The 16,027-nt window shown below is 37.3% G+C and overlaps 1 protein-coding gene across 1 annotated transcript in view; it reads right to left on the reverse strand.

The window, feature by feature from the left end:
* Nucleotides 1-16,027, reverse strand: part of LRRC28 (leucine rich repeat containing 28) — a 47,163-nt gene that overhangs the window by 11,375 nt on the left and 19,761 nt on the right. Inside the window, exon 5 of the mRNA XM_009995310.1 lies at nucleotides 6,233-6,439. Within this exon, the coding sequence (XP_009993612.1) occupies nucleotides 6,233-6,439 (207 nt within the window). The remainder of the gene's footprint in view (nucleotides 1-6,232; nucleotides 6,440-16,027) is intronic.

A 16,027-nucleotide genomic window follows, 5' to 3' on the forward strand; every position in this document is an offset into this window, starting at 1 on the left:
TGAATAGTCTTATTGTACAGAAGAGCTCTGGACATCATTTAGTGCCAATAAAGCAAATTATGAGTGGATGGCCCCAAAACGTTTGGCCATCTTAAAATATACTGAATGTCTTCCCCTGTTACCCTCTCGAATGGCAGCTGCAAGCACCAGAAACTTGAAAAGCTAATGCTGAGGAAGAGCTTCAAAGGGTGTTACATTATCAAATCTTTGATATAAAGAACAAGTGCTAAAACCAACAGAAAATTAGTAGATTCCTTTTCTGAAATAAGAATGTTAACAAATTGCTGAGGGCTTTGGGGTTTTTTGTTTGGTTGGGGTTTTTTTCTAATACAGGCCCTTGCCCTGCAACTGTCTACGAGGGTTTCAGGGACCATAATCTGGGCTTTGTTCAAACCGGAGTCAATGGACATCAGGGGACACGTTCAAACAGCACATGCTTCTTTGACCCCGTCCCAAAGACATTCCAGGTCACAGAGGTATCTGCTGCATCTATCAACTGTCCTGTCCCAAGAAGCAAGTACAAATACCTCTGCTGAGTGACGGGCACTGCTGTGAGACGCTGCTGCGCATCGTTATGAGCTAACAACTCAAAAAGATGATTTATTTTGGCTCAGTATTGCAGGGCTGAAAATAGTTTAGTCAAGTTCCAGGATATTGTTAGATGGGGAAAAAAAAAAAGCATTGTGATCCTACAATGATTAAAAATATTACACTACTGAGGCACTGTAACACCATACAATGTTGCAAGGCTGGAGAAGAATCAGTCAATACAATTGAAAGCAGACAGCATGTGCATGGCACACCTGACACTTGGAGAACATCTCTCATGGTGCAGAAGCCAATTATACTAAGAGCAGAAAACTGTGGGCTGCTGGGGTAGCTTGAATCTGCTGCTGTTTAAAGTATTAATTTAGAGGGTGGAAGAACATTTTTAAAAGAGGCTCATCTTGCTCATTTCTACACAGATGTATGCAAATAGGCTGAAAATCAGGCAAGTCAAAAAAAGCCCTAAAACTGTTCTTTTCACATGCACTGAGGACGGAGTTAGGCTGCATCTCATCTCTTCCCTCTGTCTTTATCTTATGCTATGTTTAGATTCTAAGTTCTGAGTTGACTGCATTTCCTAGGTAATTAAAGCAAATTTTTGGATGTTAGATAAAATATCTCAGTAGGAAAAATTCAACACTCAAAGCCAAATAGCCTGTAACTATAAATGTTCCTTTGATATAGTTTCTTTGCATTAAATAACCAAGCATCTTCTAGTCCCCAAAAGATTTTTTTCCAGTTTCAAACACTATCCATAACATTAAATTTAAATAACTCATCACTTAAAAAAGCTCTTTGTATCCCGTCCACGTTAATTTTTATGTCTTATATCAGTCAACAAATATTGTTAAAAGTTCTCTACAAAACACGCTTCTGAAGAACTCTGTAAAATAAGGAAGCTGCCCATCTATGAAAAGGCTAGAGCTACAAAGAAAGTTTTCATGTGGCTTTTGCAAGCACTGTACTGTGTCTAAAACATTTCCACTTTCCTCCTTCCAGGCTTCCAGATCAAAGACCTTTCTCCCAGAAATGACCAAATGCCATGAGTCCTGAACAAACCCCAATTCTATTTTTTTTTCCTACTTTTTTTTTTCTTTTTTTCTTTTTTTTTTTTTTTTACCCTCGGGCCCGTGGAATTTGCGCCCTTGCCCTGCAACTGTCTACGAGGGTTTCAGGGACCATAATCTGGGCTTTGTTCAAACCGGAGTCAATGGACATCAGGGGACACGTTCAAACAGCACATGCTTCTTTGACCCCATCCCAAAGACATTCCAGGTCACAGAGGTATCTGCTGCATCTATCAACTGTCCTGTCCCAAGAAGCAAGTACAAATACCTCTGCTGAGTGACGGGCACTGCTGTGAGACGCTGCTGCGCATCGTTATGAGCTAACAACTCAAAAAGATGATTTATTTTGGCTCAGTATTGCAGGGCTGAAAATAGTTTAGTCAAGTTCCAGGATATTGTTAGATGGGGAAAAAAAAAAAGCATTGTGATCCTACAATGATTAAAAATATTACACTACTGAGGCACTGTAACACCATACAATGTTGCAAGGCTGGAGAAGAATCAGTCAATACAATTGAAAGCAGACAGCATGTGCATGGCACACCTGACACTTGGAGAACATCTCTCATGGTGCAGAAGCCAATTATACTAAGAGCAGAAAACTGTGGGCTGCTGGGGTAGCTTGAATCTGCTGCTGTTTAAAGTATTAATTTAGAGGGTGGAAGAACATTTTTAAAAGAGGCTCATCTTGCTCATTTCTACACAGATGTATGCAAATAGGCTGAAAATCAGGCAAGTCAAAAAAAGCCCTAAAACTGTTCTTTTCACATGCACTGAGGACGGAGTTAGGCTGCATCTCATCTCTTCCCTCTGTCTTTATCTTATGCTATGTTTAGATTCTAAGTTCTGAGTTGACTGCATTTCCTAGGTAATTAAAGCAAATTTTTGGATGTTAGATAAAATATCTCAGTAGGAAAAATTCAACACTCAAAGCCAAATAGCCTGTAACTATAAATGTTCCTTTGATATAGTTTCTTTGCATTAAATAACCAAGCATCTTCTAGTCCCCAAAAGATTTTTTTCCAGTTTCAAACACTATCCATAACATTAAATTTAAATAACTCATCACTTAAAAAAGCTCTTTGTATCCCGTCCACGTTAATTTTTATGTCTTATATCAGTCAACAAATATTGTTAAAAGTTCTCTACAAAACACGCTTCTGAAGAACTCTGTAAAATAAGGAAGCTGCCCATCTATGAAAAGGCTAGAGCTACAAAGAAAGTTTTCATGTGGCTTTTGCAAGCACTGTACTGTGTCTAAAACATTTCCACTTTCCTCCTTCCAGGCTTCCAGATCAAAGACCTTTCTCCCAGAAATGACCAAATGCCATGAGTCCTGAACAAACCCCAATTCTATTTTTTTTCCCTACTTTTTTTTTCTTTTTTTCTTTTTTTTTTTTTTTTTTAACCTCAGGGCCCTGGCATATGCATTCCACATGGCTGGAGATGGAACAAAAGCTCTTGTGTGGCTGCACTGATGCTCTTTTAACCATACTGTGAGGGCAAGGACACAAAAGCAGCATATACTGAGGTAGAATAAGACCTTTGTTTACTGGGCACTGATAATTACTAGACCCATTTTCTAAACAAAAAGTACACATGAACCCTCAATAAAGTGATGTAACACTGAATGTCTGCTGTCATAACATCCCCTGTACTGCCAGTACACTTGAGAATTTATGGCCTATTTTAAGTATATCTGTTCTTTGTGACATAAGTAATTTTTATTTTTGCAATGTCATCAGATTCAAGTTTCTGCTTGCAATGGAATTTGTTTTCAGGCATTGGAGCATTTGCTAATGGTAAAATTTTAAAGTTAAATTTTGATCAAAGGATAATTTATATTTTAAGTAGATTGATAAAAAATGATCAGGTCATCTGCCATTCAAGAGCAGAATTCCTAAGACCATTTGTTAGGGCAGCATGAAAGCTACCCTGCCAATAACAGTACTGTCCAGGACACAGTTGCCAGGTCAACTTACACAAACAAATTTATTATTTTTTTAAAAATAAAGTTATTAGGAAGGCCCAATGGCTCATACCCACACAGTCTTACTTCTCTGAATACACACAGGAGTATACAACAATTGAAAATCAGTGATTTTTTAAAAATATTGGCATATCCAAGAAAGAAGTGTATTCTGCAGAAAAACTACTAACTCATTATTGTTTACCCATCTACTTGTTTATGTACCAGTTCTAAAAGTCAGAGGGTGGCAGCAGGTATTTTTATTGTATTTTGTAAAACTGACAAATAATCGCACACTTTTTTCCTTAAGATGCACATGGCCTGAAACTTAAAAGAAGGTGCAGGACAAAAAACTACCTAACACCTCTTCAGCAGGGCTGTGAAAGTGCTGTGCTGCTGCTGGAATAAATCTTACACCTATCAATCTAGGAACAGGAAAATGCAGATTTCCATTACACTTAAGAAGAGGCTCTACTGGCAGCTACAAGGGACATACTTAGATGAGGAAGAATGGATTCCTTGGCATAGTAGATGTCAGCCACCATAAATAAAGTAAATCATACTTGAAAAAGCATTAAGCAGTATGTTCCAAACATACTTCTTTTAACATGGACATGTCTAATAAAAAAGAGAAAAAACCCCATTCTCTCGGGACACGAATAAAATGTCTGCTTTTCAACTCAACTCCCTAACTGAAAAAAAAACCCAACTGTTTAACAATTCTTGCTTGAGTATCACTTGCAGATATTTCTACAGCATCTTTCACTGTTATTTAACATCCTTACCCAGTCATTAACTAGTAAAGTGAAGTTGGATGTAAAAATACACACAAACAAACCATTAGCCAACATGTACAGCTAGCAGAAATAATGCTACAATTATGCCTTAACTTCAGTAATACTCCAAGAAAAATATTTTCCCATACAACAGAAGATAGATTAAATCTTTTCGCTCTTCAATGCACCAACCCTCTCTTCTACTTTATTCCATCGCATCTTGAGCACTCTGAAGCCTTCTGATTCTTCAGAGGAAGGATTAAACATTTACATTTATACTGTGCTTCTTTTCCTCTGAACTCTAGGATTTATGATTCAGTTTCATATCCACAGATAGCAAATTATCTCCAAATGTTCACCAGTGAGTCACTATTAAGAACTACTGAACAAGGTCAATTGACAGTCTTTGATGTTTCCCGTTATTTTAAAAGTTCCTTTTGAATGTTTTGAATTTGAGTCTAAAAATAAAGAAAAAAGAAGGTGTGTCATTATATTAGAGATTTATTTCCTCCTTTTGAACTTAAAACACTTGAGCAGATCTATGGCTCATCCAGGTCACAGCTAACTCACAGATAAGCTACTAGAGCAAAAGTAGCAAAATCTTTCAGCCTTTAATATTTCGTATCTCATCTTATTGAATAGTATGCTGGTTTTGCAAAATTAAAAAGACTCAACTTCCTGTCTTAAGAAATGCAGTTAGAAATACTTGCCAAAACAGTGGAAGTTACTTTGCTTGTTTTAGTTAGTACTGTGGAATCTGGATGATGCATCTTGGAACTCGTTTTCTCGTTATATAATGACATATGTTGGGGCGTAACTGAAACACTCTGTCTGGAGACATTATTTGCACTTAGCTTATATGACGGAAAGTAAGGTGCTAAGAAAATCAGGAAGATCTTCAACTTCTTTAAAAATCTAAATTGCTAGTACTGAAGAAATTAACTAAAACCTACACGATGTAATTAATTTAGAAATTATTGTCTCATTTTAAGCCACTTCAGTTTTCAGCTTCTTTTTCAATGTGATGATCACCTAATTAAAACCAAATCCTGACTGTATTATAAAAAAAAAATAAATAAATTAATGGCTATTCAAATGACATGACAGATCTACATGTATGTCTGTATTTCAGCAGAGATTAGCCTGTGGCAGGACTGAAAAGTAACCAGCTCAGGGAAGAGGACTTACTTTTCACAAACAGAATATACAGTCCACACTCACTGACAACACAACTACTTCCCACAACAAACCACCACTCACTGACTGCACCTCCTATTGAAAACCTGCTTCAATGCTTCCAAACTTTGAAAGGCTTGAGAAAAATAAAAAGGCAGAAATTCCCTCCTAGGCTACTACTGTGGAAGTTTTGCTGTGTGCCTCTACACAGCACAAACTAAACCTTTGCTAGATCATGCAGCATTGACATTCCTAATGATGAAAATTAAGTTATGTGGAGTTACTGGGATTCCACAGCAAGTTTTGAACCCTAGCTGGAGAATCTTAGTTAAATCATCAGGTCCAGCAAACAGAAATAGATCCACTACCCAAAGTGGTGAAACTCAGATTACATACTACTATATTTAAACACATCATCATTTAAACTTTTTCCCCCCCTCAACTAAAAATAGAGCAAATTTGATAGCTGTCCTATTGCTTGAAAACAGCCATGAAACCTTAACCTGCATATTTTTTTTGTTTATTAACATATTTTCCAACAACATGATCACTGTTACACAAACAGAGTTTGTAGGGACCACCAAAGAAAACCACTTGTCGCATTTTTATTCTTTTTTTTGTTTCCGGGACCGACGACACAAGTTTGTTTTCCTGTCTCTTCTGATCCACCCCCCAGCCCAACCACGGTGGTGACTCACCCAGTGGCAAAAATGCCAGGCGGTTTCCAGCCATGGAGAGCTCATTGAGGCTGGGCAGCTGGCAGAGGTGACGGGGCACGTGCCACAGGTGGTTCCTGTCTGCAGTCAGGTACTGTAGTGACAGGCACATGTGCAGCCTTTCTGGTAACGTGATCAAACGATTGGTTGAAATGTCCAGTGTCTGCAGCTCCCTCAGGTCTCCAACCTCTGCAATTCAAACAGGAGGCATTGAGGATTATGAATGTCACAGTTTCAGCAATAAGACCACCAAAAATATCTCACAAATTGAACACAAGGATCATGGCTTAGCTGTGCTGTTTCTCTCTTAAGATTCTGTGTTCAGAAATTATAATCATGATCTCCAGCAACTTCATAGTTCAAATCTTTTTGATGAGGAACAGTATCTGTTAGGCAGGATGTTTAAATATGAAACCTCTCAAGATGGAGAATTCCTGAATTGTGACAATTACTATTGTCAAAAATAGTGAGCAGCTTCCTGGTCCTAAATAAAAATTAGAAAAAAACCCACAACAAACAAACAAAGCAAAACACGTTACACAGCTTGTTGTTATTGAGGGTGTTTTCTATGACCCCAAACTGATGCAAACTCAAATTATATTTTTTTTTACTAAAAAAAAAACCAAAAACATTTGAGGATGCAATACTTATAGCCACCTTACTGAAGATTCTCTTACAAAGGCATGCATAGCACTTCTTGCTTAGTGTCCCAAGAATGCTTAGGAACAACAGCTCTGACTTCATAACACAATTCAAAAGACCTACTTTGAATTAGAAATTTCTTAATAACCTGTAAGTTAAATTGTTATGTTATACTGTAGGAAGATATTACAGTAAGTTCTAACCTATAGTTGCAATAATTACAGTTTCTAGAGACTTTATTTTTTATCATTTTAAGAATTTTAAAAGTACATTTTGTGTTTTAAATAATATTGTACATTTTTTAAATACAGGTAGCAAACCATGTTCTTTAAAGTTTGCAAGACATGATCACACAAGTAGCCTCAACTGTGCAACACAAAGATTTTCCTTGAGCCTGGCCCATGGGACCAGGATGCACTTCCCTAAGGACTGACTGACAAATAAATATATTAAGCAGCTCTACAGGTTATCTCACTGTATTAAGTTATTCTTTTACAGTTACTCTAAAAATTGGATAATTCTGTAAATTGTTATCCCCAAACATGAGGAAACTGTAAATAATTTTGCTTTGCTTTTCAGTATTTCACAGCAATGGAACCAACACATTAAGTGCTTGGTGCTCCCAGTTCTTACTGCAGTTCTCAGCTTCATGCAGAACTAAATGTACTTTGCTCTCAGCTGAATGAAACTAGCTCTTGCATATGATAGCTGCTAAAACAAGATTCACTAGAATCGTCTACATTGAAAACACCAGACCATCTACACAATCCACAATCTGCACAATTTACAGCTCTATCACCCAGATTTTTTTACAGATATAAATAGGGTAACACTGTTAAACTTAAAGCTAAAGAGAACCTGTTGTGCCCTGCAGCCCTCTCTGCAGTAGGAGCTAGAATATTGACTATTCCCTGAGGTCTGAGCTAGCATCTTATATACTATACCCAAACAAAAAAACTAAACACCAGGTTAATTTCAAGCTGTCTTCTACATAAGCAGAAAAAGAAATGTCAAATCTGAAGTCGACCTTGAGAAAAGCTGCTATAAATGTTATTTTCAAGACTGAAAACATGCAAAGGAGAAAAAAAGAAGTTGTATTTCAGTATAAGGGATTTTCAAAGAAGTACTAATTAAACAAAACGCATGTGCACATTTAAAAGGCATTTCTGCCCACTGCAAACAATCCCAGCATTAAATACAAGAAATAATCAGCTATATAGTATATGCATCCGTTTACAAAGCAGTACTGACAGAAGCAGCTGCTATATACAGATGACCACATTCTTCAAACCTCTTCATTTTGATGACAACAGGAATAATAAGCTTTATTTAAAAAACTTCTTTTCTACTACAAGATTGAAGATGGACGACAAACGCAAAATAATCACTACTAAAGAGCAAAAGACTACTGTGCAAAAGAACTGCAGTACAGCTCATTTTTAAGTTTTATATTCATCACAAACAAAGCCATATGCTTGAAAACAGTGACAGGAAAAGAGCCACCTACATTCAGCCAAACCACTGACCACATGCAGTCGATAATAGGCCTAGCTATTTTCATGCAGTAACCTTTTTCTCTGCCACTAAAAACAGTTTTCTAATTCAGTTTAGGTCCAAGATCCCATAAACCTTATGGTTGGCAAAGCTGGCAGAGTTTCAAAGGCATTGCTAGAATGATATGTTTCAAATCTAAGAGGAAATAAAAGTATTCTCTCTTTATCCTTCATCCAAAAAACACATACTTGCCCAAAACTTCATCCTCTCTACCTTAATCTTCCAATGCATACCAGATGCAAACATCCACTTTCAACATATAGTGCCATATGTTACAGAAACCCCCACCGATCCATGATGAAGTTAGAAAGTAAACCAAACAACTTAAAGTGCCATCAGACTAAAGAAATAACCCCCAGACTCCCCACCACAGTATTGAGAGCTCATTTTGCAGAACATGCTCAGACATTTACTAATGACACTAAATTAGCTTCAATCTCATTAAAGCAAAGGAAAGCAGTAAAGAGGAATAACACAAAATATAAACAGTCCATTAATAAGTTTTTCGAGCTTTTAGTTACTAAGTACTATTATCCATGCTGTAAAAAACTTGCAACATAAATACTAAAGGATGCCTTGGCTAACAAACACAGTGAAAGACTTAAAAATCCCTTTCTTGCTATTACCTCATCAAGCACTAACGACACATATGAGAGATGAACTTCTGATATTTTAGGCAAAGAAAATAGCTATTCCCAAATAAAAAGAACTGACAAAGGGACTTCTGTTCAGAGATTTCCCCCCAAACCGAAGGATAAGAGAGACAGCATCATATACATCACCATTAAACTACACTGAGGAGTTCCAATTCCATTTAAATTAATAAATTTATCATTTCAAATGTGTATCAGCTCTAGGATTAACACCATCAATATCAACATGGATGAGCCCTGAGCCTCATTTTAATATGACAATCCAGAAAAAAATCTTCAGTAGCTATGCTAAACTTGTAACTTCGAAAGACCCAAGCCCTGCGTTGGTTCTTGGACCCAAGTGTTTCAGCTGTATCTATCTGCATGGATTCCTGCCTTCACATGGAGCTGGGCAATTCTGTGGCTTGGCCATATGGTATAAATGTGTTCACAGGGTAGTACACACAAAGTGGCTGACAGACTGTAAATCCACACACTACACGACTTCACAGAAACTTAACTGCAGGCTTCTATCCAGAGTCCAGCCTACAGCCTTCTGAAGGTAGTTTCAGTGACACAGGCGTACACATAAATATTCCAGACTGTATTCTAAAACTGCCAGTGATTGAGTAATTAATTAATCTCTTTTAACCTTGATAATATGAAGACTCACTGTGGCTCCAAAGAGCATCTCTTGCATTTGTGGTAATAGCTCTCCCAACCACTTGGAGAAAGGAACAAGTGAACTGTGAACTGTCATCATATGTGTTTGGGTTTTCTAAAAGAAGTAGTGCCAAATAGTCTTGTCTCTCAACACAACGAGAAAGGAGACAGCAGCATACCTTCTTAAGAAGTGAAACCTTGAAAAGATTTCAGGAAATTTCCAAAATTACTGACCTTCTAACAAAAGTAACTGTATTTGTGGAAAGATACTTAGCATCAAAGGGAAAAAAAACAACAACAAAACCAACCACAACAAAACCCCCTCAAAAAAACCCCAACAAAACCCAGAACTACTTCTGATTCAGGTGGTCTAAATGCCAGTTTTTAAAATTAATTCCCATGGTTTTTCATGAAGGAAAAAAACCATCTGGAAGTAAGCAGCCTATACAATGTATAATAATTGCCAAAGGCAATTCAAACTTTCTTAACCTTCTAGGGGTACAGGCCTCACCAGCTGCCTAACTCAAAAATAACTAAGTTTTCTTTACATTTCAAGAGCAATCCCAACTTTCCCTGTTGGGCCATAACCCAAAACTTCATCCAAAGATATATGAAACACATACACAATTGGATTTGAGTGCATGGAAGGCATGGATTTACTTTAAATCAAATGCTGAGTCTTTCCATCCAAATAAAGGAAAAAAGGGGACAGGAAAGATCTACAGACGTACCTGCATGACAATGCACCTCAAAGCAGGATATTAAGAGAAAGCAGAGAACCTACAAGGAATGGAAAAAGGGACTGATCAGCAAAGAGAGCTGGAACTTCGAAGTCAGGCCACAGAATTTACATGAAAACTGCCAGGAAGCCAGGAAAATGGTAACTCACAGACAAACAAAAGGTTTCCCAAGAAGAAATAAAGAGCAAGAAATTAAGAACTGGTGTCAACAAGGGGTAGAAATTAGGAGGACAAACCAAATATTAAATTAGTTTTGTGCATCATTTTTTCCTGTGAGAATAACGCTGTGTATGAGGACAGAGACAAAATGCCTCATGGGAACAAGGACAAAGCACTGAAACTTACCACATTCATTACTTAAATGAAATGAGGCTGCTTAAAAAAAAATCCATCCCAGAATACTGAAAAAAATGGGTTATATGTAAAAACTGTAAGCTCAGGCACTAGGATTATCAATGAATAAGACCTCATCTGGGATAGCAGTCCAGCATTAGAGAAGAAATCTAGAGGCTGTGTTCAGAAAAGCTCTGTTAATGTCTACTCAGACCTCTTCAGTGTCTTGTAACAATTGTTCTAAGGGCAACACAGAGTGGAACATCAATAGAAAGTAGAATGAAAAGGCAACCCAAAGCTTTCCAAATGTAAATAATGTTATACTGGCTTATCTTTCCTTGATGAAATTTGTTGGTTGATGGTAGCACATGAGTATCACATCTGATGGCTAATAACTGGCATTGGAGAAACCCAGTGGTGGTGGTCCTCAAAGGTTTACTTTGTTTAGAACTTACATTTTATACCTGGGTAAAAAGAAATACTAGGGTTTTTTTTTGCTGTCAACACAATTTAAAGTACTGCTAATATGGTAAAGAACCAAATTATCATACAGGAAGAAGAACTTTAACTGTTGAAGTGATTGATATGGAATGAAAAAGAACAGAAAATAAGCATGGTAAAAAGGTGCTACAAGTCAGGCCTCTGCTTGGAACAATGAAGGGAAGGACTGGCAGATTCACCACCTAAGGATAATGAGCCACCAGTGAAATCAACTAATGCCACTTCTATATATAGCCAGCACTGTATGAGAAGCAAGAAAGTATGTTAATAGACCTTTGTACTGTATGTGATTAAGACCTTGCTGTTATCATACATTTACATCTGTCACCCTGCCACCAAAGGGTTCCAACACAGAGGAGATCCTCTTGTCTGCCATCCACTCTGCAATGCCAGCAGCATGCAGCTGTTCCCAGGCTGCAGCACTCTGTACTAAAAATCTTTGCTATATACCATGGAATGATGCTTTCCAGCTTGTGGCAGCCAGAGGGCCATGTTCTTAAGAATCCTTGCAGAATTAAGGGCCAGGATGACCAGCTGTGATTGTGAAGCACTCACTGGACTTCATGCACCCAATGATCCCTCTTTATCCTGGGGTCTAAAAATAAAGTTGGTTGCTTCAGGAAAGGAACAGTAGGCGCTAGAAGCGGCACCCTTGAAATAATGTTTTAATCAACTTCCATAAACCTGAGTAAAAGATGCACTTTCCTATTAGGCCTGTAAAACTATGCAATGGTGAGTAAAAGATGTTTGAAGGCTTTCATACTTACAAAGCTTATTACCTGTCCCATTAGAAAAGTATGCAAGTCTCTACAGATGCCTGTGAATTTCAATTGTGACACTATTATCAGTTTAAAACTGTAATGGATGGGAAATATAAGTTTAAATCACTAAGAGCTTGATGGAAAAGATCTCCTTTAGATCTGCTCTGGCATGTCTTAAATAGATTTTAAGACGGTTACAACAAATTAAATAGCCTATTATATATTACATTGCATTTACTGTCCTACCACACAGCTCACATTTTATAGCCTATAAAAATTAATTTTCCTAGCACAAATTGGCACTTATGATAGACCTGTGCCACCTTCAAACAAGGAAGTTTGACCATAACTGAAAATTGGCATCATTAGATTTAAGGACAGAGAAAAGGGGAGGCAAATTGAATCACATTTACATTCTGACACTGCTGGATGTAGATCTATGACTGTATTGTTGAAGATGTTCTGTTTCTCAAGCCTAACCAACCTGAAGATCATTTTTCCTTGTATTTTTCCACATGCTAGTATTTGCTCAATATTTTAAGGATTAAAAAAAAGAGGGACTGGAAGAGACATGATACTGCAGCAGCTATTTTACAAATAACCTGTTTTCAAATAAGATGCTGAATACGAGTTCAAGCCCATAAAAATTCTATTTAAAAAAAAAAAAAAAAAGACTCCAACCCAAGCGATCAAACTTGAATCTATTAACTTTATAAGCAATACATATGGTTACATCTCACACACATACCCTGGCTAGAAAGAACAGGGTAAAAGGTTTTCTGGGGCAGGACTGTTTTTGTGAATGCACATAGTAATTAAATAACACTTAAAAGATACTCCCAGTTTCACCTACTTCAGCCATAAACTATATTGACTCTCCTTCAAAACATTTAAGCAGCAGACAAAACCCAAAACCAAGTGAAAAATATATACTTCCACTAAACATACCCAAACAGAATTTTTTTTCTCAACCTTACTAAATGTCACACACAAATTTAGTACCAAACCTTATTTATTTTGTGCCATCATTCACAGGCAAAGGTGAGAAAAGTGGCTTTCTAAAGTCCAATCTTGCTAAACAATAATTTTAGTTCACCTAAAAGTGGCTTGAAAACAGACACCAGGCATGAGGGTCTCATTAAGTCAAACTCTTCTAAAGGTCAGTGGCTCCCCATCTTTTGCCCTAATTAAGCGTCAATGAACACAACTGGCAGCATTCTACATTTGATAAGCTCAGCACTCTGAGCCTCCCGCAGCATCAGCACCAGAGAGCACAGATCCAGACTGGCTATTGGGTTGTGCTCCTTATTTCCCCTCAATGCAGGTCTGAAATTCCATTTTCTTCCCTAATTTGATGGTCTCAATAAGAACAGTTAGAACAAATCGATATTAAAATACCAGAACTTAACAGACATGAGAACAGTGAAAAAGATGGGTGAAAGGGCAAGGCAGACAGGGAAGGGAAAAATTGTTTATGCACAAAGGTAACTCAAGGCCACAGAATGATCAGGTTTGCTGTTTTTTTGAGTTGGTTTTGGTTTTTTTGTTTGCTTGTTCAGTTTAGGGTTTTTTAGAAGACAACCTATCCTTTCATTTTGTTCTAGTGTACTCTGCTTAGTACTTTACTGCCACACAGCAAGGTACTATTGCTACACAAGTAAGATCAGAAATTAATACATTAATATTATTCTATTATTTTATTTAATGATATCCTAAATTTTGGATAGAGGAGCAAAAATGAAATGCAGAGAGACAGAATGGTACTGTGTCAAGTATGTTGAATGAAAAATTCTGCTAGCACCTAAAAGTCTCTTATTTAGGAAGTGATGTATTTTTGCTGTTGCCTTTCCTTTGAGGAACAGCTGTTTTCCCTTTTCTGGGTGTTCCTGGGTGGCATGAACATAAACAAATGTGACATGAATAAAGCATAAGACCTCTTCTGTCCCTCTTGTTTTGTTTATATCTTACCATCTTTACTCCACATTACCTACAATTCACCGTGCACTAATATCACTACATGGTAAGAAGGGGGGAAAGCCTTCCAGAAAATGTGTGCATTAAATAAAGAGCTAATAATTTGAACTTCAGATGCCAGCCAGCTAGAGATGGCTACTCAAGCACCCTGCATCGATTAAGCACAGCAAAGCAGTAATCACCTAAAATTAAGGCAAACAAAATGAGCATCCTAAAGAGAGACTAAGGATGATTCAGGAAGCCATAAAGACAGGGCCAGACCTGACTATAAATTGTAGGACAGCTTTTTCCTTTCTTCTTGAAGTGAAAAACTTCAGATCAACACAACGGACTGGTCTCTGACAAATGCAGATTAGTAGCTCCTAACCCGTTACCACACTAGTGTCTAAATAATCCAAGCAAACCTCTATCTGTTGTGACTGTTGCTATCAACTGTTTCCAACCAACTGGAGAGACACATATTTTTTCCTTTTTCTTGAGGTTACTCGGGTTCTTTTTTTTTTCTTCCTCTCCAAGAAGTCACTAAATAATACTAAGTAACAAATGCAATAGGTCCAAGTTAGATTTTCATCTTTCAGTGGAAAAGCATTACGTTATATTAGACCAAGCTATGCTCCTTACTACTGGGAGATAACAGAGAGGCCCCTTCCCTGAAGGTAAACTCTGTAACAAGAAAATGCACCTATGGATTTGAGTGGTATGAGGAAAAGGAAAAGAATCAGAGGAACATCTTTTGTTTGGCATCCTGCTTACAGCAGTGGAGTTGCCATATTTGTTTTTCAAAGGAATGTTAACAGATGGAATTGTCTTAACTGAAGTCCTATGAAACAAGAGTTCTTCTGGGTCAATGGAAGTTACTACAAATTGCAACAGTAATTACAGACATGGGACTGGCTAAACATTCATAGGAAATATTCCCACTGTAATAGAGGTGAATCTTTCTCAGATGCCCTTTTGTAGCAGGAGTAACAGGAGCGTCTCTTGCTCCACTTGCCCAGCCAGTGTCTGTGTGGCCACCTAAAAAAATGGCCAATTAACCCACTGAGAAGGGCAGGCAAGAGCTACAATAATGATGTGGCTACTACTGAGAAAATGGTTTGGAACAACTATTAACAGCTTCTAGCTAAGATTATCACCAAAAAAAGAAGACATCTGACTTCAAACAACACTAGCAATGTTGTGATTTTCAAAATGCTGAGAGCAACTGCAAGATTCATCTTAATCAGTGGAAGATACTGATGTTTAGTTGTTCAAATCAGCACAAAGTAGACAAGTAAAGCTTGTAACTCTACTCCAAACCCCCCACTCAGTCATTCTGAATTGCATTCATTTAGCTGCACAAATAACTAGTCTCAGTCCATAAAGCTCTCAAACATTAAATAATTACCAACTGGAGTATACTTGCAGTTGCTTGGTATCAAAGCCTTCCATCAAGAATGACAATTTAATGCAGATTTGGACAATGCTATGTTAAACACGGGCCTTTATTTTAAACAACAGTGCAATAAAATTAAGATAACTGAAATACAGGTACGAACTCTGCATGTGTGACGTGAACCACAGGAAAGTTAATCTCACATAATACCTCCAGTTCTACACAATTCTCTTTAAAAGCTTTTTCCATTTAGATTTAGTGTTGGTAAATGATGCATTTTATTTTGCCTCAATTTTTTTAAATAAACTAGTTGAGTAAAAACAAGGACGTCAACAACAAGTAGTACTTTAACTCTCACAATGGTATGTATAGAATAAAATTATATTTGGCCAGCAAGGTCAAAATGGAAATCAATACATCCTTAAGTTCTTCTATTGCACAGCACTAACAATTTGTTTGTTCACTTTCAAAATCTGAATGACTTTGTTCTCCAAGCTTCCTTAAGCACTCAAAGTCCTACAAGTAAATTGCATTTGCTTAATGCACAAGTAAAATCAACTACCCGTTAATACAGCTAATCACTGTACATAAGTTACAGAGGA

This window comes from Chaetura pelagica, unplaced genomic scaffold (genome assembly GCF_000747805.2).
Source record: "Chaetura pelagica isolate M959 unplaced genomic scaffold, ChaPel_1.0 scaffold453, whole genome shotgun sequence".
In the NCBI taxonomy this organism is placed as follows: Eukaryota; Metazoa; Chordata; class Aves; order Apodiformes; family Apodidae; genus Chaetura; species Chaetura pelagica.